The sequence below is a fragment of the Manis pentadactyla genome, chromosome 4 (genome assembly GCF_030020395.1).
Source record: "Manis pentadactyla isolate mManPen7 chromosome 4, mManPen7.hap1, whole genome shotgun sequence".
Classification (NCBI taxonomy): Eukaryota; Metazoa; Chordata; class Mammalia; order Pholidota; family Manidae; genus Manis; species Manis pentadactyla.
The window spans coordinates 21,876,978-21,902,932 of NC_080022.1; the positions used below are offsets into that span (position 1 = coordinate 21,876,978).

General features: G+C 50.6%; 1 protein-coding gene across 18 annotated transcripts in view; it reads left to right on the forward strand.

Annotated features, from left to right (window-relative positions):
* Positions 1 to 25,955, forward strand: part of PTPRU (protein tyrosine phosphatase receptor type U) — an 80,045-nt gene that overhangs the window by 33,661 nt on the left and 20,429 nt on the right. For 8 of the 18 annotated variants that reach the window (XM_036915040.2, XM_036915041.2, XM_057499912.1 and 5 more), the window contains exons 9-18: positions 2,155 to 2,264; positions 2,603 to 2,804; positions 3,030 to 3,132; positions 5,577 to 5,850; positions 6,643 to 6,679; positions 7,463 to 7,601; positions 11,826 to 11,855; positions 14,599 to 14,756; positions 24,808 to 24,998; positions 25,725 to 25,800. In XM_036915040.2, coding sequence (XP_036770935.2) covers positions 2,155 to 2,264; positions 2,603 to 2,804; positions 3,030 to 3,132; positions 5,577 to 5,850; positions 6,643 to 6,679; positions 7,463 to 7,601; positions 11,826 to 11,855; positions 14,599 to 14,756; positions 24,808 to 24,998; positions 25,725 to 25,800 — 1,320 coding nt within the window. Of the gene's footprint in view, positions 1 to 2,154; positions 2,265 to 2,602; positions 2,805 to 3,029; positions 3,133 to 5,576; positions 5,851 to 6,642; positions 6,680 to 7,462; positions 7,602 to 8,724; positions 9,263 to 11,600; positions 11,856 to 13,547; positions 14,757 to 24,807; positions 24,999 to 25,724; positions 25,801 to 25,955 lie in introns of those variants that run through there. The other 10 variants (XM_057499915.1, XM_036915044.2, XM_057499913.1 and 7 more) reach the window with 8 other exon arrangements.

Sequence of the window (25,955 nt, forward strand, 5' to 3'; positions counted from 1 at the left end):
ATAAATTCGACTGGGAAAAGATAGATTAATGAGACAAAAACAAACAGGAGATAATTACCATGTGCATTGCACATGTACATGGGAGTACTCAGTGATGAGTAACTCAGAGGGGTGGGTAGAACTTGGGCTTATATAGCATCTTAACAAAATACTTCTCTAACAATTTTTAGAGAATTGACAAGACAAAAGAAAAGGACTTTGAGATTCTAGGTGCAGTGAATTCTGTGCAGGCAAATATGTGGAAAGCTAATGGTAGGTAAGGGTTAGTAAAGTTTATGTAGATTATTTGGGCTGATAAGGGTCTAGCATTGTCTCAGTGATTAACTTCCTTCCTGGTAGAAAGGGGAGAGGGGTACCTTTACACGTTTATGTTCTGCTTTTTGAAAAATAGGGGGAGGGCAGAGAGCTTTTGCATCTGCTTCTCAGTTGCCCTCTCAATTCAGCTCAAAATAGTCCTATGCCAAGTGGCATATTTTTGGGAGACATAATCTGCTACCCGTCACAAACAACCTCAAGTTCAACATCAGACCACTCTATTCTTAAAGTCTGTCGACTTCTGGCCCCCATCCCCAAAATATTCTTGCTGTAGCTGCTTCATTTGACTCTGATCAGGCCTCATTTGGGCTGCTTGGTCTTCTTTCTTTCTCTTCCTCTCCCCCAACTCCGTCTAATAACTTATTATTTAATGTGTTTTACTTTTCATTATGTAATACTTAGAGGAAGTATGCTAATTTTAAGTGGTCAGTTTAGTGGATTCAGACTGGACACACCAGGCTAACCCACACCCAGACTAAGAAAAAGCATGACCAGCAGCTCAGGAGGCCCCTTTATGCACCCTCCATGGGTAACGGTTATCCCGACCTGTAATGCCATGGATTAATTTCTGCTTGGTTTTGAACTTCACATCAGTGGAATCATACAGTGTGTGTTCTTTTTATGAATGGCTTCTTTCTCACAGCTTTATGCTTGAGAGACTGAGCCATGTGTGTATGGTTCTAAAGAATACATTCTCATTGCCGAATAGTCCATTATGTGAATGTACCACATTTATTTTTCCTATTTACTGTTACTGGCCATTTGGGTTGTTTCCAGTTTTCAGCTATTTTCAATAGTGCTGCAAAGAAAAAATCCTTGTAAATTCTTTTTCTGGGGGTAGATAGGTGTACATTTCTGATGGATTTATGCCTAGGAGTGGGATCGCTGGGTTCTGCAATGGAATAGGATATGTGCTTGTAATGAGTAGATGTATTCAGATAGTTTCCCCAAGTGGTTGTATCAGTTTACGCTTCCCCTAGCAGTGTGTGAAAATTTCAGTCACTCTGCATTTTACTTTACACTAACACTGGTAATTGTCTCTTTCACTTTATTGTTTTGCTGGGTGGATAGTGGTGTTGCCTTGTTAACGGCTTATTTTCACACAGAGCACTTTGATTTCACTGATTGTTCTCTTGGTTTCTGCTTTCCTCTGCCTTAGGATTTCAGCTTCCCCACAGTGGTTTATTGAGGTGTTTTCCTAAACAAAGACAATTCTCTTCCTAGAAGAAATTCCTCGTGACTGCTGCTAAGATGATACATTAGAGCAATACAAACAAAACAAAACAGAACTATGCCTGAAATAGTTTTTCTAAAATATTAACAGTATGTCTGGGTGAGGGATTTGTAGGTGCCACTTATTTTCTTTATGTTCATTTGGATTTTCTACACTGACCGTGTTTGGGTAATCAGAAATTTTTAGACAGGAAAACATCTCCACCTATAATCCTGCCACTCTTAATGCAATTGTTTTCATTTCTCTGGCAAACGTCTGTATTTTCTAAAAATCACTCGACTGGAACAAAACAGGAGCATTCAAACACTCTTCTCTGCAGAATGCAACCTGTACAATGAAAAAGCTAGCTATCGTTTCTGAGTACTCAGAAATAGGTTGAACCATATGAAATTGCTGTTACTTACCTTGGTGCTTTATGTACTCACATCATTTAATTCTGGTGAAGGAGGGTTATTATCATCCCATTTCACAGATGAGGAAACTGAGGCTCAGAGAGGCTGAGCAGTCTGAGCATACCAGCTGGGAAATGGCAAGGCTGGCATTTGGACCAGGTACCTGGCTCCAGAGCCCGCTTTCCCTCGCCTCATGCCGCCTCTCCTCCTCAGTGCCTGGAGGTATTGCAGCCGAGTCCCTGACCTTCACGCCACTGGAGGACATGATTTTCCTCAAGTGGGAGGAGCCCCAGGAGCCCAATGGCCTCATCACTCAGTATGAGGTGAGTTTGGACCCCATTACAGTGGGGACCCCTGGTGGAAGGTGGGCAGAGAGCTTGGAAAGGGAGGCGCATGGTGGGTGGACAGAGGGAATCACTGAAGTTCCTTCAGCTCTGCTCAGCATCTGCCCTGTGGGTTATGGGGATGGAGTCCTGAAGGCAGGAGAGAGAAGCAGAGATGCCCAGAGGCCTGGGCTAGTAGGCATCCACAGTCCCACTGAGCCTCTCCCCTTTGCCCAGCCTATCCCTTGCTCACCCGAACCATGATGGGTGGGAGACTGTGGGGCCAATGAGGCCCTTCCCCATTCCTGTGCCCACCTACCTGGCAATCCTGCCCCCAGATCAGCTACCAGAGCATTGAGTCATCAGACCCTGCTGTGAATGTCCCGGGCCCACGACGTACCATTTCCAAGCTCCGCAATGAGACCTACCACGTCTTCTCCAACCTGCACCCAGGCACCACCTACCTGTTCTCTGTGCGGGCCCGCACGGGCAAAGGCTTTGGCCAGGCAGCACTCACTGAGATCACCACTAACATCTCAGGTGAGCCCTCCCTCACCCTGGCCTGACCCCATCCTTTGGAGGTGGCAGAGAATCCTAGGGTTCTGTGGGCAGAGGAGGGGCAGCAGGGAGGCATCCTGGGGGCAGTTATAGAGAACCCCCAATGATGATTGTACCATTTAGGGATTGAGGTCAAGGGGGCTGGAGACCTGGCCTTTGTGGTCCTGTGGTCAGGCTCCATGCTTATGTCCCTGTCCCCTTCCCCAGCTCCTAGCTTTGATTATGCTGACATGCCATCACCCCTGGGCGAGTCTGAGAACACCATCACCGTGCTGCTGAGGCCGGCACAGGGCCGCGGTGCGCCCATCAGGTGGGAAAGCCCGGATGGAGGGGCGGGAGGTCAGGGCCATAGGGAAGAGGCCTCTCCTCTGATGCAGAGCCCCCCACCCAGGCCACTTTGCCCATGTCCTCCCTCAGGCTCCCGCTCCAGGCCCAGAGTGTCAGGTAGAGGGTGTTCTGTGACCCTGGGCAAATGGAGAGCCTGCAGTCACTCCCCTCTCAGGCTGTGGGTGAGATCTTTGGACAGTGTCCAGCCTGGAGAGGTGATTGTCCAGGCCTCTCGGAGGGCCTTTCCTCAGAACCTTGGAGAAGTGAAACTCTGGGGGCCTTATTTCTTCCTAGCTTTTCCCTGGAGGTTCCTGCCCAAGAAGACACAGGGGTGGGCTTTCTAGATGGATGCGGCAGCTGGCCAGAGAAGGCCATCTCTCTGGAGTGGCCAAGAGCTTGGCTTTGCCACTTCCTTCTTCCCAAAGAAAACTGGGGCTGCTGCTGGCTGCCTCTGCTGGGGAGAAGGTGCTGGAGACACCATGGTGTGTGTGTGTGTGTGTGTGATAAAGGCATGTGATGTGTGTGTGTGTGATGTGTGGTGTGGAGGTGAGTGTGAGAGAGAGCATGAAGGGTTTGTGGGATGTGTGCACATACTTGCTGTCAGCCAGACACCATGGTAGGAACTTTACTTGCACAGGGCATTTTATTCTCATGGAAGCCTGTGGAGTGGGTGCTATTACCCTTATTTTACACATCAGGAAACAGGCTCAGAGAGCCTAAATAACAGCCCCCAAGGCCACACAGCTGGAACCCAGGTCTGTCTGCAAAGCCGACACCTTTTCTTGAAGTCATAGAGCCTCCCTGCCCCTCTGGTCCACATCCTCCTCCTGCAGAGTCATGTACTGGGAGAGGGTGACAGTCTCTTTTTGTGGGGTCCTACTAAGCCCCCAAGAAGGTAATGGGTTGCCCAGGTGCCCTTGACATTCCCTCACTTTTAACTCTTTTCTTGTGCTTTGTCTCCTTTGTATTTGCTACTGTAAGGCCTGTCCTGGGCTGGATTCTCAGAGTCTCAGGGGAAACACAGGAAAAAGTCAGGGTGTCTGCGGAGCATTTTGCATTTTGCAGGAGACTCAGGGCCCTTGTGCAGCTGAATCTGGGAGGAGTTGGAAATCCAGCAGCATCTTCTCCTTTCCTTCCTCTTGGGGGGATCGTGTGAGCAGCCACTGTCAGGGTCCCCCAGGGATGATGATGACAAGGCGGGTAGGCATGGGGTGCAACACGGTGAGAGGGCAGAGGCATGGCTGTGCATTCTTGGGCATGTCGCTTCACCTTTCTGAGCTTCCTTTTCCTTATCTGCATAATTGGGATCATCCCAGATCAAGATGTGCTCATGGCCAGTGTTGATTATGATCATCTCCTGATGGGACTTGGGGCCAGAGGAGGCCTGATGTCAGCCTGGGAAATGGAGGCTGAGAGGGGCCTGGGCTGGGGTTAGCAGTGCGTTAGTGACAGGGAACAAGTCTGTGTGGCCCAAATCCCAGTGTGCTGGGGTGATCCTCCCCTAGCTTAGAAACTCAAAAGAAACAGCTGGAGAGCAAGACAAAGGCATTTCTACTTCCAGAGCAGGGGCTGTCAATGTGGGTGTCACTTGCTAAGACTGGGACTGGAAATATTTAAATTTGTCAACAGTCATTTATTTACTCTTGGCTTTGTTCCACGGAGGATTTGGAGGCACTCATAGCAAGTGGCCATTCAGAACAGTGATAAAAATAAGTAGCAACACACAAGTTGAGACCAGGAGACACAGATCAGAGGGAATACAGACTGGGGAACTCAGATCAGCTGTCGGGACCTGGAGATGACAGGCTCAGAGTTGTAGACTCAAGGCTGCCCCTGGGTTGGGTGGGTACTCAGGATGTAGGATTATTGGGTCCTTGTCTGCTTGCTGAGAGACTGTCTGCCCTACTAGAGGTCAGTGCCAGGAAGCCTAAATCCCCCAGTGCCTAGCACAGGGCTCATCACCTGTGCTTACTGAATGAATGACGGCATCAGGTCTAACTCTAGTTTACCGAGGCCCAGAGGGGGCAGTCAGTAATGCAGTCTGAGGCTCTGGGTGGATTCCAAGGTCCAGTGGCAGGTGCTGGAGGACACATTGAGGAGTCAGCAGGGGGCCTTGAGGCATGGTGCCACCAAGCAGGCCCACATTCTTACATCCGTGGTCATAGTAGTAATAGCAGCTGACAGGCTCTGGCTGCTTGTTAAAATTGCCTGTCTTCCATCTACCTCATGGAACAATCCAGGATCACTCCCATTTTACAGAGGAGGAAACTGAGGCCCAGGAAGGTTGAGTTAACCAGCTGGTAGGAGGCAGAGCCCAGATTAGCCCCCAGCTGGGCCTGACCCCACAGCCCATTCCCTTTACCACCACAGGGCTACTGGGCCTGTCCTCTGGCCCCTGTGATCACTGCGCTGTCCCTTCCCGTCCAGTGTGTACCAGGTGATTGTGGAGGAGGAGCGGCCACGGAGGCTGCGGCGGGAGCCAGGCAGCCAGGACTGCTTCCCAGTGCCTCTGACCTTCGACACCGCACTGGCCCGCGGCTTGGTGCACTACTTTGGTGCCGAACTGATGGCCAGCAGTCTGCCTGAGGCTATGCCCTTCACCGTGGGTGACAACCAGACCTATCGTGGCTTCTGGAACCCACCACTTGAGCCCAGGAAGGCTTACCTCATCTACTTCCAGGCAACAAGCCACCTGAAGGGGGTGAGAGACCTGCAGGTGTTATGATGGGGGCTGTTGTGGGGAAGGCTGGGGACACCTTGGAGCCACCTGAGCAGCCCGCTAGAGACTCCCCTCACTCCCCAGTCCCCAACCCTCCTTGAAGCTCCCCCCACCCCACTCCTCCCAGCCCTCCTGACCCCAGGCCCCAACCCTCCTCGGAAAACCCCCTGCCCCTAAGTCCCACCCCCCAGCCCTCCCGACACCAGGCTCCTTCCCTCAGATCACTGCATTCTTCCTGGGCTTTCTTCCCCAGACCCCTTTCTGTGCAAGCCCCCAGTCTAGTCTTTGCCCCTCTCTGAGGCCCTGGTCTCTATCTTGGCCTCCTCTCCCCCAGAGAGGTCCATCTCAAGTTCCTGCTTCCACTTTGAGGCCTAGGACCCGCCTCCTCCCTGAAGCCCCGCCCTTCTCCAGGCTCCTCCCACCTCCGATCTCTGCTTCCCAAGCTTGCTACACCTAACCAAACCGCTGCCCTCATTTCTGCGGCCCTGTCCCCCTTCCCTTGCTCTTTCCCCGTCCCTGTCGCCTCGTTACTCTTCCCTATGGCATTGCCCTTTTGGCAGGCCCCTCCCCTCTCTGGCCCTCCCTCCCCTCCCTGGTTCCCCTGCAGGCCCTCCTGCACACCCGCCAGGTGTGGGATTGGGAGGGTGTCTAGTTACAGTCCCACTAAGATGAGCCTGACCAGGACCAAGATAAGCCTCTGCCCAAGATCCCCCTGTCCCTTCCCCACCCCCTGGGACCCCCAGCAGTGCTGAGACCCCCCATCTGTGCCTCCAGGAGACCCGGCTGAATTGCATCCGCATTGCCAGGAAAGGTAAGCCCCTGGGTTCCTCAGGCCTTCAGCAGCAGGTTCCTCCCGTCTAGGCTCTGGGGACCCTGAGCGCCCAGGGCCGTTGGAGCAGAGGAGGGTGGCCTGGCAGGCTTGGGGTGAGGAGAAGTTTCCCTTCTGGGTCCCTGTTTGCCCTACCTCAAGGCTCGTTCTAGACTGGGCAGCAGGGCTAACCTCTTCTTCCTTCACAGTAGCCACAGAAGAGGCCTTGGCAGGGGTCTGGACCAGGCCTGTGGGTGGGGAGCCATTATGGTTGGGCCATGGGGTGATGGTACTGGGCACTGTCCTGGGTTCTTTATCTGCCCCCTTTCCTTTGGTGTAGGGATTCCTGCAGTGTAGGGATTGTCTCTGCTTCCACCCTGGGAATGCAGTTGGTTCCCCATCCTGAGATGCTTGAACCACGCTCTAGATACATAGTTCTCCCCCCACCTCCCCGACCTCCCAGGAGGGAAGAGGGTAGATCTGAAGGCCCAGGCAGCCTCCATCCACTGAAAGATGGGGAGGATTTGAGAAAGCAGGAAAGGGGAGCTATTCCTGAAAGGGGAACAGTGCAAATAAGGCCTCTGACCAGGGAAGGCCGAGGTGTAAGGGGGGTGAGGAGACAGATCTGATTGAAAGGCTGGGTATGTGTTGAGGACAAGGGGCAGCTGTCTTTGTGCAGCCCAGTTTATTCCTTGGAGCTCAGACCCCTGCAGGCAGGAGGTGGAGGGGCAGAGGGGGGGTCCCTATCTCTCCTCTGATCCTTTGTCTTGCTTTGTTCTCCCCCAGCTGCCTGCAAGGAAAGCAAGCAGCCCTTGGAGGTGTCCCAGAGGTCGGAGGAGATGGGACTCATCCTGGGCATCTGTGCTGGGGGCCTTGCTGTCCTCATCCTCCTGCTGGGGGCCATCATTATCATCATCCGCAAGGGGTGAGTGAGGCTGGAGCCCTGGCCCATCTGAGGCTTCTGCCCTTCAGAGGCCTGGTGGGCACAGGGCAGTGGTGGCTCAGGGCTGGTAGGGCAGCCTCCTGGCAAGCGTATGGAGGGCTGCCAGCCTGGGCATCAGACCTGTAGGTGGGCCCAAGCCGGGCGGTGGGGAGCCAGAGACTGCAAATGGAACTGTCTTAGAGTGGCTTGGCTGAAGCCCAGGTCAGGCTGGTGCCAGGTGCCACTATCCAGGGAAGGGCACTCAGTGCCTGCTGCCAAGGAGCTGTGTTGGAAGTGGGCACTGCCCTTCTGTGCCTGCTGGCTGTTCCAATGGGGAGTATGTGGAGGTGACCTGACTTTGAATCTCTGGCCCTCTGTAGACCTTCTGCCAACTTGTCTGCATTGACGACAGGGTTGTGGTGTTGACCTTGAGCAGTGAGGGTGTTGCTGGCTCCCTTTTAAACCAGGGACTCTGAGCTGCGGCTTTTCCCAGGGCCCACCCTCCCTTGGGCTCAGCTTTCCCTGGACCCTGTTACTGTTAATGCCTGAGGAGTCCTCCTGGGTCCATGACTCAGAGAAGACCTCCCTCTTGTCCCTAGCATTTCCCAGGCCTCAAAGGTCTAGCATCGTGCTTCAAAGAATCAGTTTCCTAGTGCATTTTGCAGTGGGCAGCATGAATCCCAGCACATCTGAGAATCCAGAACTTAGAATTCTGCAGTTTCAGAAATCCAGGATTTGGGATTGTAAGAATCTCAGAATTTAGAATTGTAGAGACTCAGAGTTCAGGTAGTTCAAGGATGTCACGTCTTGTGGTTTTCAAATATTTTTAAAGCAACTGAACCTGTCTTCAAAACACCAAATAAAGCATTCCCTGCAAGCCCAGTACGTGGGACAGCTGGAGGCTGATCTGGTTGGAGCTGAGTGGGAGCTTCTGAGACCCCTCTGCATGCCCTCTGCCCCACCTCATCCCCCAGCAGACAGCCCCAGGCCACTGTGGTCTAAGCACCTTAACTGAGGGACGGAGATGCTGAGGCCCAGAGGGGGCATGGACCTGTCCAGGGTCACCCAGGGAACTAGGGACAGAGCCTGTTCCGCCCTCTTGCCACCTGAGTTCTGCCTTCTGTAGCCTTTGCTGCTGCCAGGCTGGGCACACCTGGTCACTTGGCACAGGATCTCTGGGCTGCCAGGAGCAGATAAGTAGGAGCCAGGAGGAGGAGGGAGAACTGGCCAGGCCCCCTTTGCCTGAGAGTCTGGAGGTGGGGCATGCCAGCGGGGTGGACGTGGCCCGTCCAGGACATGAAGCTCTGGTTTTCCCCTGCCCTAGTGTCTGCACAGGTTCATGACGCAAAATATTTTAAACCATCATTTAATGACTATTACTATGTGCCTGGTGCTTTATATACATCATCCATCGTAACATTAGGTATTGAGCACCTACTGTGTGATGAGCTCTGTCCTGGCACTCGGTGTACATCAGAGAACATTTCCTTCTTGGGGCCTGACCCACAAAGCAGGTCTGACTCCCTTTTCATGGATGAGCAAACTGTAACTTGCCTGTCACTTGGCTGATGAGTGACAGGGCCTGATTTGAACCCAGTCCTGACTGCAGAGCCCATGCTCCTCACGCCTGGGGATGTGAAGGGCCTCACCACGGTTGCTGCATGGTAGGTGCCAGCAAGTGGCAAGTCCCTGTCTTTTTTCCCAGCAAGGAGCCTGAGAGTTAACTCTGGGGGTGGGGGTGGGGCAGATGGAGGGGTCAGATTTTGGGGGGTTGCAAGTGGTGTTTGAGGCCTTGGAAATTCACCCTTGAGGAGACAGGATTGGCAGAGTGGGAGATGCCAGCTGCCCCTGCAGGGACGGTTGGACCAAGAGGATGGGTCAGGGATGCTGTCAGGGCCTCACTACGAAACCCTCCACTTTACCCAGCTGCCATCCCATAAAGCCTTCCAGGCTACCCCAGAAATCTACACCCCCCGCCCCTCTTAATTCCTGAAAGCCAGTCAGTGCCACTCTGTAGCATCTCTCAACTCCACTGTGCTCCTCAGGGCTCCCCAAGTCTGCCTTGTGGGGTGTCATGGAACAGCAGCTCTGTCAGGGGTGGAGATGCTCAGATCGACTTAGGGTACAAATGTAATGGGCCTGCAGGTTCCTGAGGGAGGACAGTCACCCAGTGCCCCCCATGACCCTGGAGGAGGAGGTGGTCGGGGGATTATGGGAGACAGTGGGGCACCAGCTGGAGGAGACGTCAGATTCTCCATCCTGCCCTGCCTGTGTGGACAGTGAGACTGGACGCATCTGCCCTTGGGGAACCCCGGGGTAGCGGAGGGGAGGCCTGGCCAAGCCCAGGCTGGGTCGCAGCCTCTTGCTCTGCTCCCGAGTCCAGCCCTCCTCCTCGGCAGCGCTTTCTTCTGCCTTTTCATGTACTTCCTCGTAGCTCTTCGCTCAGCCTTTACCTTCTGTGCTGGGCTGAGAGCTCCACGAGGGCAGACGTCAGGTCTTGTTGGCTGAGTGTTCCCGGGGCCTGGCCCAGAGTAGCGGGGTCCTCCCGAACCCCTGACTCCCAAGTCAGCATGTGGAGGGGGGCAGGGAAGGGTGCTGTGAGTGCCAGCTGGAGACATTAACTTCACTTGTTTAGAGGAGGACTAGCCGCTCACAGAGGTGGAGTTCTTTTGTTTATTTTCCCTCATTTATTGATTAGTTAATTCAACAAAATATTTATTTGGGGGTTATAAGGTGCTGGGCACTGTCTAGGGCCCCGGGGATCCAGAGGTGGGGACTCTGCTCTCTTGTGCTTTGCAGCTGGTGTGGAGCCTGGAGCTAAACTAGAAAAAGTACAAATGGATCATCACAAATTGTGAACAGAACAGGATTCTGAGGCTGGGGGCAAAGAGAGGGCAAAAGGGGATATAACATAGTTGGGGTTTAGGGGGAGTGACTAGGGAAGGCTCTTGTGAAGTCATGACATTTCAGCTGAGACCGGAAGACTGCCATTCCTTCAGCCATCCCCCCACCTTCAGGGCCCCCCAGTCATAAGGCCCTGGACCCTTCCCTCTCTCCCGGGATGTGTGAGTCATGCTCTGTGACCCCAAGCCAATCTCCTGTCCTCTCTGGGCCTCCGTCTTTCACTCTCCTCTCTCCTTCCCTTCCCCAGTCTGCAGGATTTCCTTGTGGGAGGCCATTCATTGGGATCCCTGCTCCCTGCTGACGGGGTGATGTGGGGCAGGTGAATGGAGGACTCCTGGATGAGCCAGGATGGGGCTTCAGGAGGGAGCACAGAGCTGGTTCTGATTCTCTGGGACAGCTCCTGGGGCCGGTGTTGGAGGCTGAGGGCCTGGACTTTGGCACTGACCCCTAGGGAGTCCTGGACAAGCTGTGGCTCTGGGACTTGGCTTCCCCGCCTGTAGAGTGGGGTCACACCTGCTTTACCTCCTTGCTGTGGGTGCTTTGTGGTAAAGGCAAAGCTCTTGACCCAAGCTGTGCTTTAGGGGACCCTGAAGGGGTGACCTGGCTCCTTGAATGGGCTCCACACCAAGGGCATTCCAGGTGGGTGAGGGGAGGCCCCCAGTTTGCCCTGGAGTCCAACTGGCATCTTCTCTACCCTGCCCCTTCCCTGTCCCAGCTGCGGTTCCCTTCCTGGCAAAAGTGTATGCAGATGGCTGTCTCCTGCGGGGCAGGGTCCCTGCAATGGGACTGAGGGTGGGGAGCTGTCTGCAGGGCTGAGATCAGTTACGTTTGAGTGTCTGAGTGGAGGTCTCTGTGAAAGTGCATGCATCTGTGTATGCGTGTGTGTGAATATCTGTGTATGGACTTGTGTGTGTCATTGTAAAGTGTGTTTGAGTATGAGTGTATGGGTGTGGCTGCCTACGTGTCTGCGAGTGCATGCATGTGTCAGGGCATGTTTCTATGTGTGAATGTGTGTATTTCTCTGTGTGTCTGTGAGAGTGTATGACTGTGAAAGCTCTGCTTCCCTCAGGGCCTGTCCCCACTTCCTCCTCATTCCAGCAGCAGGTTTGGGGAAGATTCCAGAAGGGCCTTGGGTCCTGGCCCTCAGTGACTGAGCCTGGCCAGCCCTTGGGACAAAGCAGGTCCTTCTGACCTGTCCAGTCCCCGGCAAGCCCCTGCCCAGCACAGACAGCACCAGGCCCCTCCCTGCTGGCTGGGCCCTGTCCCACCCCGCCTGTGGAAGGACACGGGCCCAACTGTGCCGTTCTCTCTGCACGCTGCCAGGAGGGACCACTATGCCTACTCCTACTACCCGTAAGTAGCTCCACTGGCCTTCGTGTCTGGCTCCTGGGGGAGCCCCCACCCCACCCCTGACCCTGGCTGGGCTGGGCTCTGCACCCCCGCCTGGCCAAGGGCCAGCCCCTCCTCTGGGGCCACCTCTGTCTCTGAGCTTCCCTCCTGGGCTCTGTCTGACCTCACCACGTTGTCCTCCTCACCTGAGGTCATGAGCACTGGCTTTGTGGTCAGTCTGGGTTCAGACCCAGTTTTGCTGAGTCGCCCTTGGTAAGTCACTTACCCTCTTCTCACCTCCGTGTCCCCTCGTCCCTGAGGATTCCTGTTGTATTCCTGAGCCTCTCCTGCTGGCCAGGACTTCCTGCCTTTAGACCACAGTCCACGCCCAGGAGGGCCCTCCTGCTCCTCCTGCTCTGGGGTCCAGGGTGTGCGTGTGTGCATGTGGGGGGCACACTTGTCCCCACCTGGTAGCTCTCCCCGCAGTGCATGTGGCTCTCAGGTCACAACCTGCAGCCAGGCAGCCCCAGGCTCTTCAGACCCACCGTCTCCTGGGCGCTTCCTCTGGGCTCAGACCTTCACACAGAGTCCTCCCCACCACCCTGAGCAGCAGGGTCTGTGATGGCTCCCTTTCTGCTGGTGGGGAAACTGAGGCTCAGAGAGGTTAAGGGACTTAGAGTCACAGGAAGTGCCAGAGCTGGGGTCACCACCCAGGCCCACCTGACTCCACGGCCTCCGGATGCTGCTCTGTCTTCTGCCTCTGTCTTCCCTGTCACCCAGTGCCACACGGGCTTTTCCAGCAACCAAACCCCCGTCAGCTCCCACAGAGCCTCTAGCTCTGCTTTTACAGGAATCGCCTGCAAGGCGCTTCTCCCCCTTCTCTGCCTGTGCAGTGAACTTCTGAGCCTGAACGCAGAGCCTCCCCAAGGGTCCGTGGCTCATGCCGCCTGCGTCACCTCCCCCTGAGGTCCGGGAGGCCGGCGGTGTTGGGGGTCCCTCCGGGTCTGTGGCCTGTGGGTCTGGTTGGCCGGTGTCTGGTTCTCCTTCCAGGTGGGCCAGAGGCCTGGGCGGGGACAGAGCCCCGGGGCTCACCGCTGGGACTGCCTCTAGGCCAGCGTCCCCTCGTGGCCGGCCCTGCTGGGCACCACTGTTCAGCCGGCCTGCCCGGCTGTCCTCTGTCCGTGGCCCTCTGTCCGTCTTCCCTAAGGTGTGCTGTGTCTGACCCCCCCCTCTCTGTCCCCTTCCGCACGTCTCTCCTTGTCCTTGTCCTTTGCTCTCTCTCCTCCCCTCCCCTCCTCTCCCTCCTCCATGTCCTCCTAGATCTCTCTCCCACCCTCCCCTCCCCTCCCCTCCCTCCTCCTCCTCCTCCTACTTCTCTCTCCCACCCTCCCCTCTCTTCCCCTCCCTCCTCCTCCACTTTCCCTCTAATGTTGGTGGTCAAGGTCACAGCCAGGGAGGCCTCTCACCTGCCCCCAAAGGGCTCCTTGGCTCTGCCCTGGGCCGAGGTGAGGTCCTGCCCAGAGCCTGCGGGTGGGGCTGGGGGAGGAGGCCTGGGCCCGCTGGGCTGTCTCGCCAGGACTGGGAAGGCCGTGCCCACCTCTGTGCACAGCAGCGTTGACCCCCAGGGCGGCCACAGAGCCATCTTCTTAGCTCAGGAAGGACATGTGGTCCTGGCAGGAGGGGCGTCCAGAGGTCACCCTGTTCTTCCTGCCCCAGGCAGCTCCTGGGCCAGGACAGGCTGATGGGGGCTTGCCGGCTGGGAAGACCCTTCACTGGCCTCTTCACCTCCATGGCTGATCAGTGTCCCTGAGCCCTCACGACCTGGAAGTCCTTGCTCAGGTCTGCCCCACCTCCTGCATGCTGTGGGGTCAAGCAGGTGAACGGCTCTCTCGCCTGGAGGCGTCCCTAGGCTCTTCAGTCTCGACGTGGGTCCCCTTTGCCTGTTGCTCAGCCCCTCAGTCCTGGAGCTGTGGCCCCTGCCTCCCCACCCCTTGTTCTCCCCCTTGTCCAGGACCTCTCCAAAGTTCTGCCCTCTCGGGGGGGACCAGGGCCTCTTGCCTTCTCCCTCTGCTGCTTCCAGGGCTCGGTGGACCAGCGGGCAGCGGTGGGAATATGGACCCTGTGTTGGTCTCTCTCTCTGTAAGGCTAATGTGGCCCATGGTGGGACCATCTCGGGCATCCAGGGGGAAGGAAGAAGCCATGGTGGGAGCTCATTCTGTGCCCAGGGGAAGACTCCTGAGCCCCGGTGCACACTAGCCAGACCCTCTGCCATGAAGGGGAAGTGTTGTCCATCCTCACTGCAGGAGGAAAAGGAGTCCCCAGGGCAGGGGTTTGGTGAGGACAGGGGGTAAAGAGGATGGATATGGGGGCACGCTGGGCTGGGCTGGAGCTGGCACAGCCGTCTTCCTAATCTGGAGTGGGGCCACTGCTGTGATATGAAAAGAGGCCCAGGGTGACTTTCCTTCCCACTGTCTGAGCTGTTGGGGCCAGTGAAGGTAGGAGCCAGGTCTGAGACCTTTGCTGCCCTGTCCCTTGCTCTCAGGAAAGGTCCCCACAGCAGGGACCCTGCCTAGGCCCTTTTTGGGGGACACAGCAGCCCTCTGGGTCAGACGAGCAAAGGATGGAGGAACAGCCCCCTCAGCATCCAGAGATGCTTCTAGATTGGCTCCTGGCCTCAAGGCTCCCTGACCGCTGGCCTCCCCATCCACCTCTGGGCACTGTCCCGCCCAGCTCAGCACCCACATCTCTTGCCAATGCCCCTCTGCAGGAAGCCAGCGGGCATGACCAAGGCCACCGTGAACTCCCGCCAGGAGAAGACGCACATGATGAGCACCGCGGACCGGAGCTTCACGGACCGGAGTACCCTGCAGGAGGACGAACGGCTGGGCCTCTCCTTCGTGCAGGCCCATGGCTACAGCCCCCGGGGTGAGTGCGGCCCTCCCCTGCCCCTCGTGGCTCTGGGGCTCCACACCGGAGCCCCTAGGATGGAGCCCCCCTGGGGCCTGGCCCCCATCAGCTGAATTCTATAACACCCGGACCCAAACTGCAGCATCTGTTGTGCCCCGGCTGGTACCAGCACAGGCCCTGGGATGCAGAGAAGACACAGGGGAACCTTTGTACTGGAGGAGCTTTAGGAAGATGGAGAACTTAAGCTTGTGTAGGAGGAGCTTGAGGTCACATGCATTAATTGTGGAAAGTGCCCCACAGACTCAGAGGCAGGAGTGATGCTGTGTGATCAGAGGCGATCAGAGCAGTCTCCTGGCTTATTGAGTGCCTGTTGTGTGAGAGGCATGAAAGCAGTGGCTAAGAGGGATTGATTGCTCTGGAGTCAGACAGACCTGGTTTGCATCTCAGGTCTCCTTAGCTGTGTGACCTGGGTCAGGTCGCTTAACCTCTCTGGATGTCTGCTTCCTCACATATAAAATGGGGGGAAAGATCATCTGTGCTGGTAGGGTTGCTGGAAGACTAAGTGAGGAAATGGGTACACATCATTTAATGCTGTGCCAGGAAGAGTAGAGGAAATAAGCTGTGTGTGCTTGGAGCATGTCATGAATCGCTTCATCGCGTATCTTTCTATTTGAGTTAGTGATGATTTGTACAAAAGAAAATATGTAATGTTTATGAGAGTCATAAAGTGATAATAATACCACAAGTGTTGGTGAGCCACTGGTTAATTAGAACATCATCTGGGTGTTCCTCCCTAAGAACATGCCCTACCTCCCTCTTAGATGGAAATATACCCCTGAAATTTGTGTTTATAATTTTCTTGCCTATTTTGGAGTAGTTTTACCATGTGTGCACTTTCCCCAAACAGTGCACTGTATAATTTTGCTCCTTTTGAGCCTTATGAAAATGAAATCCCATTCTATTTTTCACCTCAACATCATATTTCTAATATTTATCCAGGTGGGTGTTTCGTTGTAGTTCATGTGTTTTCTCTGATGTATAGTTTTCCATCGTGTGAGTAGATTGTAATTTATTTCTCCATTCTCTTATCCATGGACTTGCTTCTAGTTTTCTTGTTATTACAAACGAGGCTGCTGTGGATATTCTTAAGTGAATCTCCAGATGTACCTGTACAGGAGATTCTAGAAGTAGAATTGCTGGCTTCTAAGGTATGTTCTTGTCCCACTTTATAAGACAGTGCCAAATTGTTTTCCAAAGTGGCTTTGCCTGTGTTCACACCTAGAAGAAGTACACTAGAGTGTCTGTTGCTCTACATCAAGCTCTAAAATTTCCAGGCTTTTTCACTTTTGCCGAACTAGTTTGTATGAAATGGTAATTCTCTATAGTCTTAATTTGCATTTCTCTGATTACTAATGAGGTTGAACATATCGTCAAATCATCATTGGCCATTCAGGTTTCTTCTTCCACGAAATGCCTGCTCATGTCTTTTACCTAATTTTCTATTAGGTTTTCTGTTGCTTTCTTAGTGGTTTTTAGGCGTTCTTTATATGTTTAGGATGATGATCACTTGTCACTTATGAATTGCAAATATCTTCTCTCAGTTTGTGGCTCATCTTTGTAGGTTATTTATAGTGTCTTTGGATAAACATGTTTTTAAAAAAAAATTTAGTCAAGTTCATCAATCTTTTCCTTTTCTGATTTCTACTTTTCTTATGGTTTCTTAAAGAAGTCTTCCTTTTTTGCAAGGTCACCCGATATTTTTTACTTTTTTCTAAAAGTTTTGATGTTTTGATGTTTTGCATTTCACATGTAAGTCTCTATCCAACTGTAATTGACTTTGAGTGTGATATGAATTAAGATTTTATTTTATTTTCCCTATGGGGAAAACCCTCAGTTATTATGGTTTGTACTTTCATCACTGATCTGTGGTACCACCCTTATCATCTATTACATTTCCATATGTTTGTGGATTGTTAGGCTTCCATTTCTCTTTCACCAGCCAAATTGGTGTTTCCTATGTCAGCACCTCATTGCTTAATTACTATAGTTACGTAGGTCTTGATATCTGAAACATCAAACCCTCCCAACTTTGTTCTTCATCAAGACTGTCTTGGCTGTATTTGTCCTCATTCTCTTTCTTATTCATTTTAGAATCATCTTTCTGAGTTCCTTGAAGAGCTTTGGTGGATGGCTTTGTACTGAATCTTTAGATCAGTGTGGGGAGCACTTGACTTCTTCTGAAATTGTCTTTCTGTCTATGAATATGATAGATACCATCCTATTTATTTAGGCTTGAACATCTTTCAATAATTTCCCCCATAAAATCTTGTCCATCTTTTATTAGATATACCTCCAGGTCCTTGTACTTTTGATTTCCACTGGAAATGGTACATTGTATGTGTGTGTGTGTGTGTGTGTGTGTGTGGTAAAATACACATAACTCAGAATTTACCATCTTAACCATTTTTCAGTGTACAATGCAGTGGTATTAAATGTATTCATAATATTTTGCAGCCATCGCCACCACCCAACCCTGTAGCTCTTTTCATCTTGTGTAACTGAAACGCTGTACCCATTAAACAATAATTCTCCATTCCACCTTCTCCCAGCCCCTGGCAACCATCGTTCTATTTTCTGTTACTATGAATTTGACTACTCTAATTGTCTCATATCAATGGAATACATACAGTATTTGTCCTTCTGGAGTGGCTTACTTCTTTTAGCATAAAGCCTTCAAGGTTCCTCCATCTTGTAGCATCTTTCAGAATTTCCTTCCCTTTTATATCATTCAAAATTGAAGGAGAGACAGAGTTTTTTAGACAAACAAAAGCTACAGGAGTTACAGTGACTAAACTGGGCTTATAAGAAATGTTAAAGGGACTTCTTTAAGCTAAAAAGAAATGGCATTAATTAATAACAAGAAAATACATGAAAGAAACTCTCCCTGAGAAGGTAAATATATAGTAAAGGTAGTGGATTAATCACTTATAAAACTACTAGAAGGTTAAAACACAAAGTAGTAAAATTAACTAAAACCAAAATAATTAGGGATACCTAAAACAAAAAGATGTAAAATGTGACCTCAAAAAACATAAAACATTGCAGGCAAAAATGTAGAGTTTTGGAGTGTATTCAAGTTTAAGTTGCTATCAACTTAAAATAGACTGTTACATGCAGAAGAGGATACACGAGAACCTCATGGTAGCCACAAAGGGAAAACTTTTAAATACACAAAAGAAAATAAGAAAGGAATCTAAATGTAGCACTAAAGAAAGTCCTCAAACCACAAGGGAAGAAAGAAAGAGAAAAAAGGAACAGAGAGGATCTATAAAAACAACAGGAAGCAGTTAACAAAATGGCAATAAGTACATACCTATCAATTACTACTTTAAGTGAAAATGGACTAAATAGTCCTATCAAAAGACACAGAGTGGCTGAGTAGATAAAGCAAAACAAAAGAAAACAGCACAAGACACATCTATAAGACACTCACTTGAGAAGTAAGGATACACACACAGACTGAAAGTGAAGGGATGGAACAAGATATTCCATGCAAATGGAAACCACAACTATACTCATATCAGGCAAATAAACTTTAAAACTGTAATGAAAGGCAAAGGGAGTATTATATAATGATAAAGAGGTCAATCCAACAGGAAGATAAATCATCTATAAATATATATGTATCCAACATAGGAGCACCCAAATACATAAAACATGTGTTAACTTCATATAGTAATGGATGGTAACTAAATCTATTGTGATCGTTTTGCATGTATACAAATGTTGAACCACTATGTTGCAAACCTGAAACTAATATATTACACATCTATTATACCACAGTAAAAAAATAAAATAACATAGACACTTAAAAAAGAATTTCCTTACTTTTTAAGGCTGAGTAATATTCCATGGTATGTATATGCCACATTTTTCTTATCCATATTCATCAATGGACACTTGGGATGCTTCTGTATTTTAGCTATTGCAAATAACATTACTGAGAGCGTGGCTATACAAATATCTTTTTGAGACCCTGCTTTCAATTCTTTTGGTTATGTAGCCAGAAATATAATTGTGGGATCATATGGTAATTCTATTTTTAATTTTTTGATCAGTTGTCATACTGTTTCCACAGTGGCTATATTGTTTTCCATTCCCACCAGCAGTGCCCAAGGGTTCCAGTTTTTCCACATGCTTGCCAACACTTGTTATTTTCTAATTTTTTGATAGCAGTCATCCTAATGGGTATGAGGTGGTATCTCATTGTGAGTTGCATTTCCATAGTGATGAATGATGTGATGTTGAGCATGTGCCATTCGTATATCATCTTTGGAGAACTGTCTCTTCAAGCCCTTTGTCCATTTTTGAATTGGGTTGCTTGGTTTTTGTTGTTGAGTTTTAGGAATTCTCTATTCCTTTTCAGATATATGATTTGCAAGTATTTTCTCCTATTCTGTGAGTTGCCTCTTTACCTGTGGATTGGGTCTTCTGACGCACAAAAATTTTTATCTTCACAAAGCCCTATTTACCTATTTTTTTTCTTTTGCTGCCTGTTCTTTTGGTGTCATTGCCAAGAAATCATTGCCAAATCCAGTGTCATAAAGCTTTTGCCCTATGTTTTCTTCTAAGAGTTTTATAGTCTTGGGTCTTTGATCCATTTTGGGTTAATTTTTGTATATGGTGTTAGATAAGGGTCCAACTTTATTCTTTTGCATGTGGATATCCAGTTTTTCCAGTACAAATAGTCCACTTAAAAAAAATATTTCATTTCTAATTGTTGCTCATATAGAGGAATGTAGTTGATTTTTGTATGTATATATATTGATCTTATATCCATACTCCTTGATAGACTTTCTTATTCTAGTTTGTCTGAGGGGTCTTTCAGATTGTTTGAGTATAATCAAAGGATCTATGAATACTGCAGTTCTATTTCTTCTTTCTCATTTTTTATCCTTTTCCCCCTCATCTTTCTGCATGGCACTGCTAGGACTATGTTGAATGGAACTGGTGATAAAAAGAATCATTGTCCTGTTTTCCTGATTTTAAAAGCAATACTTCTAACATTAAACACCAAGAATGAAGTTTGCTATAATTTTTGGTAGAAATGTTTTATCAGATTAACAAAGTTCCTTTTAGTTTTTAGTTTGCCAAGAGGTTTTCTTTTAAACGGACATTAAACTTTCCAATGCTTTTTTTCTGTACTTCTCATTTCCCATTAGTTTGTTAATGAGGTGAGTGACATTTTTACATTTTCTAATGTTAAAATAACCTTCAATTCCTGAGATGGATTCAACTTGGTCATGATACATTATATTTTTTATATATTGCTGGATTCAGTATGCTTATAATGTTGTTCAAGATTTTAATCTGTATTCCTGAGTGGGATTAGCCTTTAATTTGTCTTTTTGTACTATTCTCTGGTTTCTGGTATCAATAGTCTTTTAGTCTTATAAAATGCATTGAGGTCCCTTCTCTTAATAATTGACACTTTGAAAGTAAAACATTCTGTTGCTCTTGTTTTCTTTAGGGAAAAATTTTAGACTTTTTATTCAGTTATTTAAAGGAGTAAAGGACTATCTAAGCTATTTTTTTTTTGCAAGCGACTTTCTGTAAGTTGCAGTTGTCTAGGAGTTTGTCCATTTCATTTAAGTTTTCAAATTCATTGACATGCACTTATTTATCATGTACTCTTTGTGATCTCCCTCATTAAATTTTTACCAGCGCCCATATGGAAGCTATTTTTAACTCTTCGTTTTACAAATGAGGAAACAGAGAGGCTCTGTGAGGAGAAGTCAGGTGTCTAGCAAGGATTAAATGTAGGTCTTTCTGAATTGCAAATTGCTGTCTCTGCTATATTATGCTAGGCCTTGAGGAATGGGCTAGATTTTGAACATGGGGAAGAAAGCATATTGATGGGTGTGGAAGAGCATGTGCAAATGCACAGAGGTGCCACAGGAGAAAAAAACTTGGAGAGGTCTGAGTGGGCTGAAAGCTCAAGTGGGCTGTGGGGAGAGTGGGAGGTGAGTGTGGTGTGGGTGCAGCCTTGCTGCTGAGTCCTGTCGAGAGATTCAGAGAGGCAGGAAACATGGTCTCTGCTCCCAGGGGACTTACTGACCAGCTGGGGAGATAATACTGAATCAGCAAAGTCAGGCCTAGGTGAACTGCCTTGTGGATGGAGTGGGCAAGTAGTGTTGTCCGGGCTTTGAGAAAGTACATCTTTGGGCAGGGGTGGGCAGGGTTTTGGCTGAGGTGGATATGATGGGGCTGATGGTGAGGAGGAGCGTGCACTGAAGACAGAAGGCAGGATATGGCTAATGGCTGGGAAACTCCAGGTGTGTTCAGGAGCTGGGCTGAATCTCAGCCCCTTCCCTCTCTTTCTCCATGCCCCACATGGGTCTTGCCTCTGCCTCCTTTTCTTCTCCAGACAGTGGAGGCCAGACTTTTGTAGTTTAGGACAGAAAGCCAAGGTGATCCTAATGCAGCCTTATTGTGCCAGTTTTAAAATAGGGACTTCTCATGCTGAGTAAATGGTGGCAGGCTAGCTGTGAAGAAGCCAGCTGGGATGTTCCCAGCATGTGGGAGTGTGCCCCCACTGTCTCTGAAATCCTGCCTCTAAAACCCCTCAAATCCTTCTGGGCCCTGTCTGTCTGGAGCTCTTGACCCCTCTGGCTCTTGACCCCTGTGGGTGCCAGTGGGCTCATGCACGTGGCTTGTCAAGTTAAGTGCCCGGCTTTTCATCACCACAAATGTTCCTTCATCAGAAAGAAGGAAACAGAGAAAGCAGGGGTCCAGCAGGACTGCAGATCAGATGGGCCTGGGTTTGAGTCCCAGTGCTGCCTCTTAATGACCAAGTAACTGAACCCCTCAGTTTCCTCATTTATGGGGGTAACAACAGTGCCCACATCATAGGGATATTCTGAGGATTAAGTGATTTAAAAATCATGCCAGGCATATGAAAACACTCAATATGTTACATATTATTATATTGTTATTGCTAGCTGTTATTATGGGCTGTGTTTCCTTGAAGTTATTTGCTAATTGCAACCAGTGAAGGACAATTTTAGGGTGCTACTAGATTATATTACTCGGGGCCTGTCTTCATCTGAGAGTGGATGGGAATCGGGCAAAGGGCCCACCTTTGAGGAAGGTCTGGGGATTCTCATTTTCAAATGAGGAAACTGTGGCCCAGGAGATCAAGTGACTTGAGGCAGAATTTGAATTCAGGTCTCTCTGACTCCAGTCCCAGTGTTCATCACCCTGGGCCTTAGCCCCAGGGACACCGGCTGTCAGGTGGTTACTTGCAAAACATGTCCTGCAGCCACGATGGAGCTGGGGAGAGCCTGGGAGAACTTCACAGCAGTGACCTGGAAGCTGAGGGTGGGCTCTCATCTTCCTTTCAGGGGCTGCTAGTTGTGAGCAAGCTGGTCCTTGGGGTGGGGCCAGAGGCAGGGGCAGAGGGTGAGTCAAATCCCACAGGGGGGTTCATGGATAAGGAGGGTTGGGATCTGTCTTCTCTGGGCCCAGGAAATGGAAGGTCCTCTTGGCAGCATCATTGTTCATCATCCTGTCGTCTTCTGGTGGTCCTCATGGAATATCTTGTGTCTCCTCGGGCTCTGCGGGAAGACCCCAGATTTTGCTTTGGCTTCCCATCAGGATCCCAGCCAGGTGGGGTTTTTGCTCGTCTTCGGCCATTGCAAGCTGATTCCATGCCTACTTGTGAGGCTGTATCAGGGATGCCAGCCCTTCGGGGTCTCTGGGATGAGCTGTTAGAGTCTTTGCCACCCTGCTTTGGCCCTCTCCTCACCTGGAGAGTGCTCCGTGGAGCTGTCGGCACGGTTTCCACAGAGAGTGCTGGAAGCCTCTGTCTCTAAGTTTGTTGAGCCAACAGAATCCCTTTTTCTTGAAATCTTTGCGCTTGGCTTGTGTGACTGTTGGAGATGCTCTTTAGAATTGTCAGGTTCTGGACCAAGATCCTACAATGGAGGACCAAGACAGGAAAGCCCCCTTTTGTCAGCCAGCTGCCCTGGCTTTCTGGGACTCAGGGGGCCCCTCCCTTGCCTGGAAACTGCTAATCATGTCAACAGCTCCATCTGCAGGTGCTCTCTGTGTGCCAGCATCTGGGCTGGGTACTTTATAACCATTATCTTACTTAATACTTACACCATCATATTGGAGGGTAACAGTCTTTCTCTGCACTTGACATGTGAAAACAGAAATTTAGAGAGAGTACATAACATGCCCAAGGTCACGTGCAGAGCTGGGATTTGATCACAGGCCTGTCTTACTCCAGAGACTGTTTCTTAATCACTGCGTTACACTGTTTCCCTGAGAATGTTTCCTGAACCAGAAAAAGCTCTCCGTGGTGAAAGATGGTGGTGAAACATTGCTATTTCCACTCATCTCTTGGAGATTTAAAATGTACATTTGCAAGTAGGAAGCCTGAGAGATCTTACCGGGAAAAAAACCAACTTATTTTTGTTTAAACCAGAATTTCACAGACTCTTTATAACATAGAATCCCTCCTCATCCTCCTTCTCTTCTTTTTAATGGAATACTGCTTAGTCATGTGGCATGAACAGTGTTTTCTGGAACATACCTTGGCAACCACTGCATTAAGCCAGTCTCTCCTCTTTGGACCTCAGTTTCCCCATCTGAAAAATGAACGTTTTAGGACATCTGACCATGATGGTGTAACTAGCGTGTGACTTACCCTCCAGCTGTGCGCGGCTTGAAATCTGGGTAAAATACGCGAAGTGATTGTTTTCAGATAGTAGGAGACAGGCAGCTCAGGACTGTGGTTCCTGGGAGAAGAGAAAAAGGTGAGCAGCCCTGCCATGGGACTAGATCGCCTTTCCACCTGGAGGCAGTTTTCAGGCTGTGGCACGGAAGGGGCACAGCAGTCTCCCTGGCTGCAGACAGGGATTGGAGTTTGGAACAGTTGAGCTGTGCAGGGGTCTGTCCCATTGCTCTTACATTCATTCTGTCAATCATATGAGTGGGAATTAGAGGCCAGGCCGTAGAGAAGGCTCCTGAAGGAGGGTCATTTCAGCTGAGATTGCAAGGATGAGTATGAGTTCACCAGGCAGAAACAGGAGGGGAAGGATGTTGGAGGCAGAGAGAGCAGCATGTGGAAGGCACAGAGAAGGGCAGGGGCTGGCATCTAGGCCCCACGGGGAGTGGCCCACCTGCACTACTGGCTCCGATCTCAGCAGAGAAGAGCTGTGGGAAATGTGGAGGCCTGGCCTTGAATGAGCCCCTGTACCTTACCCAGGGCAGCAGGAGAGCATGAGTGTTAAGTGGTGTGTGGGAGTCAGTGTCTGAAGGTGGGTGACTGAGTGGGGCTGTTTTTTCAATCTCAGGACCTGATCTCAGGCACCAGAGTGGAATGTCCGTGGGGATGCTGACCAGAAGAGCAGGGGAGTGGGTGGCTCTGGAGGGGAGGGATAGTTTTCCCAGGGTGTGAGGTGCACTGTGAACCTCTTGGCCTGTTCCCTGATTGGTTCCTGGATTGGCTGACGCCGCTACACAGGCTGACAATGGAAGTGCTTGCGCAGGAGAAATGCCTCTATTCAGGTTCCTCGAGTTAATCTGCAGAGAGGGTGCGGCAACAGCTAATTTGGGGATTTGCTTGTCTTTGAATGGGGGTAATTGCTGGGAGATGCCAATGTTGCAGATTGTTCCTTGAGTAGGGGGAGGGAGGTGGGGGCCGTCACAGGCTCTGCTGAGTGCTGCCCCCTGCAGGCCGTGCAGTGAAGTCACAGAGGTGGGCCCTCTGGGGATCAGTGAGCTGGTGTGAGGGGACCACAGGATCACAGGAAGCAGGGCTGGGTCAGAAGGGCCATCAGAGGCCATGTGATCCGACCTGCTCATTGTAGAAGGGAAAGTGGACATGCAGAAAGGAAGGGACTTGCCCAGGATCACACAGGTTGGGGCCCGCTGGGTGCTTGGCCCCAGCGAAAAATCCAGCCAACTTGCACAACCTCCCTCAGCCCCCAGGTCCATGTGGGGCTCCTCACGCTGGGAGCCTATGTGTGTCAGGAACCCCTTTCCCTTTCTCTGACTGCAGGGGATCAGCGCAGCGGTGGGGTCACTGAGGCCAGCAGCCTCCTGGGGGGCTCTCCGCGGCGTCCGTGTGGCCGGAAGGGCTCCCCATACCACACGGGGCAGCTGCATCCCGCAGTGCGTGTGGCCGACCTCCTGCAGCACATCAACCAGATGAAGACAGCTGAGGGCTACGGCTTCAAGCAGGAGTACGAGGTGCAGGGCCCCAGTCCAGCCAGGACCCCTTGCCAGGGCCTCGCCTGATTCCTCCTCACTGTGGACCCTAACCCTGGAACCCTTGGGCCAGCCCTGGATACACCCTTGCTCTGATAGTCCCCAAGTCAACCTAAAGTTTTTTTACCTTGACTTTGATCCTAGTTTCAGTTGTATCTGGTTTCTCACTTTCATCCTAACCCTGACTTGAAATCTGACCTTGAATCTTACTTATCTCAGTCTCCATCTGGACCCTGATGATGACCCTTACCCTATAGCCCTTATATGAACTTGACACCAGCACTGACCCTGACCTCTAGCCCAGCCCAGCCTGACTTTGACCCTGACTTTCATCCTAAGTTCCGTTTGAACTCTGACACGCATCCCGTCCTCCATTAATCTGGATTCTGACACCCTTATCCTCCTCTTAATTTGACCCTTGCCTTTCCCTTCTTCCTCACTCAAACCTGGATTCACCTTAAATCTGATCCTTATTCTGAAATGTCTCTGGACTCTGCCCCTTTTTGCCATCTTCTCACTTCCCTCCACCAACACTGCTTGGTTTTAAACTTAGTCCCTTACTAATAAAAGAATGTACAGTGAGTCTATCTCAGGCTCTAAATGTAACCCTGAACCTGGCCCTACCCACCCCATCCTACTGAGGGGAAAGAGATCTTACCTGTGGAGGGGTTTCCGTGTCCCAGTGACTACAACTTTCCCTTCTGGCAGAGCTTCTTTGAAGGCTGGGATGCCACAAAGAAGAAAGACAAGGTCAAGAGTGGCCGGCAGGAGCCCATGCCTGCCTGTGAGTCCTGGGGAAGGGCCTGGGGTCTGGAACAGTAGGTGGGAGGGGATAGGAAGGGGGAGAACAGCTAGAGGGAGCCGTGTATCGCATGCCAGGCCGTGTGCTTAAGCACTGCACCCAGTATCTCACTCCTCCCCAAAACCCTGTGAAATGGG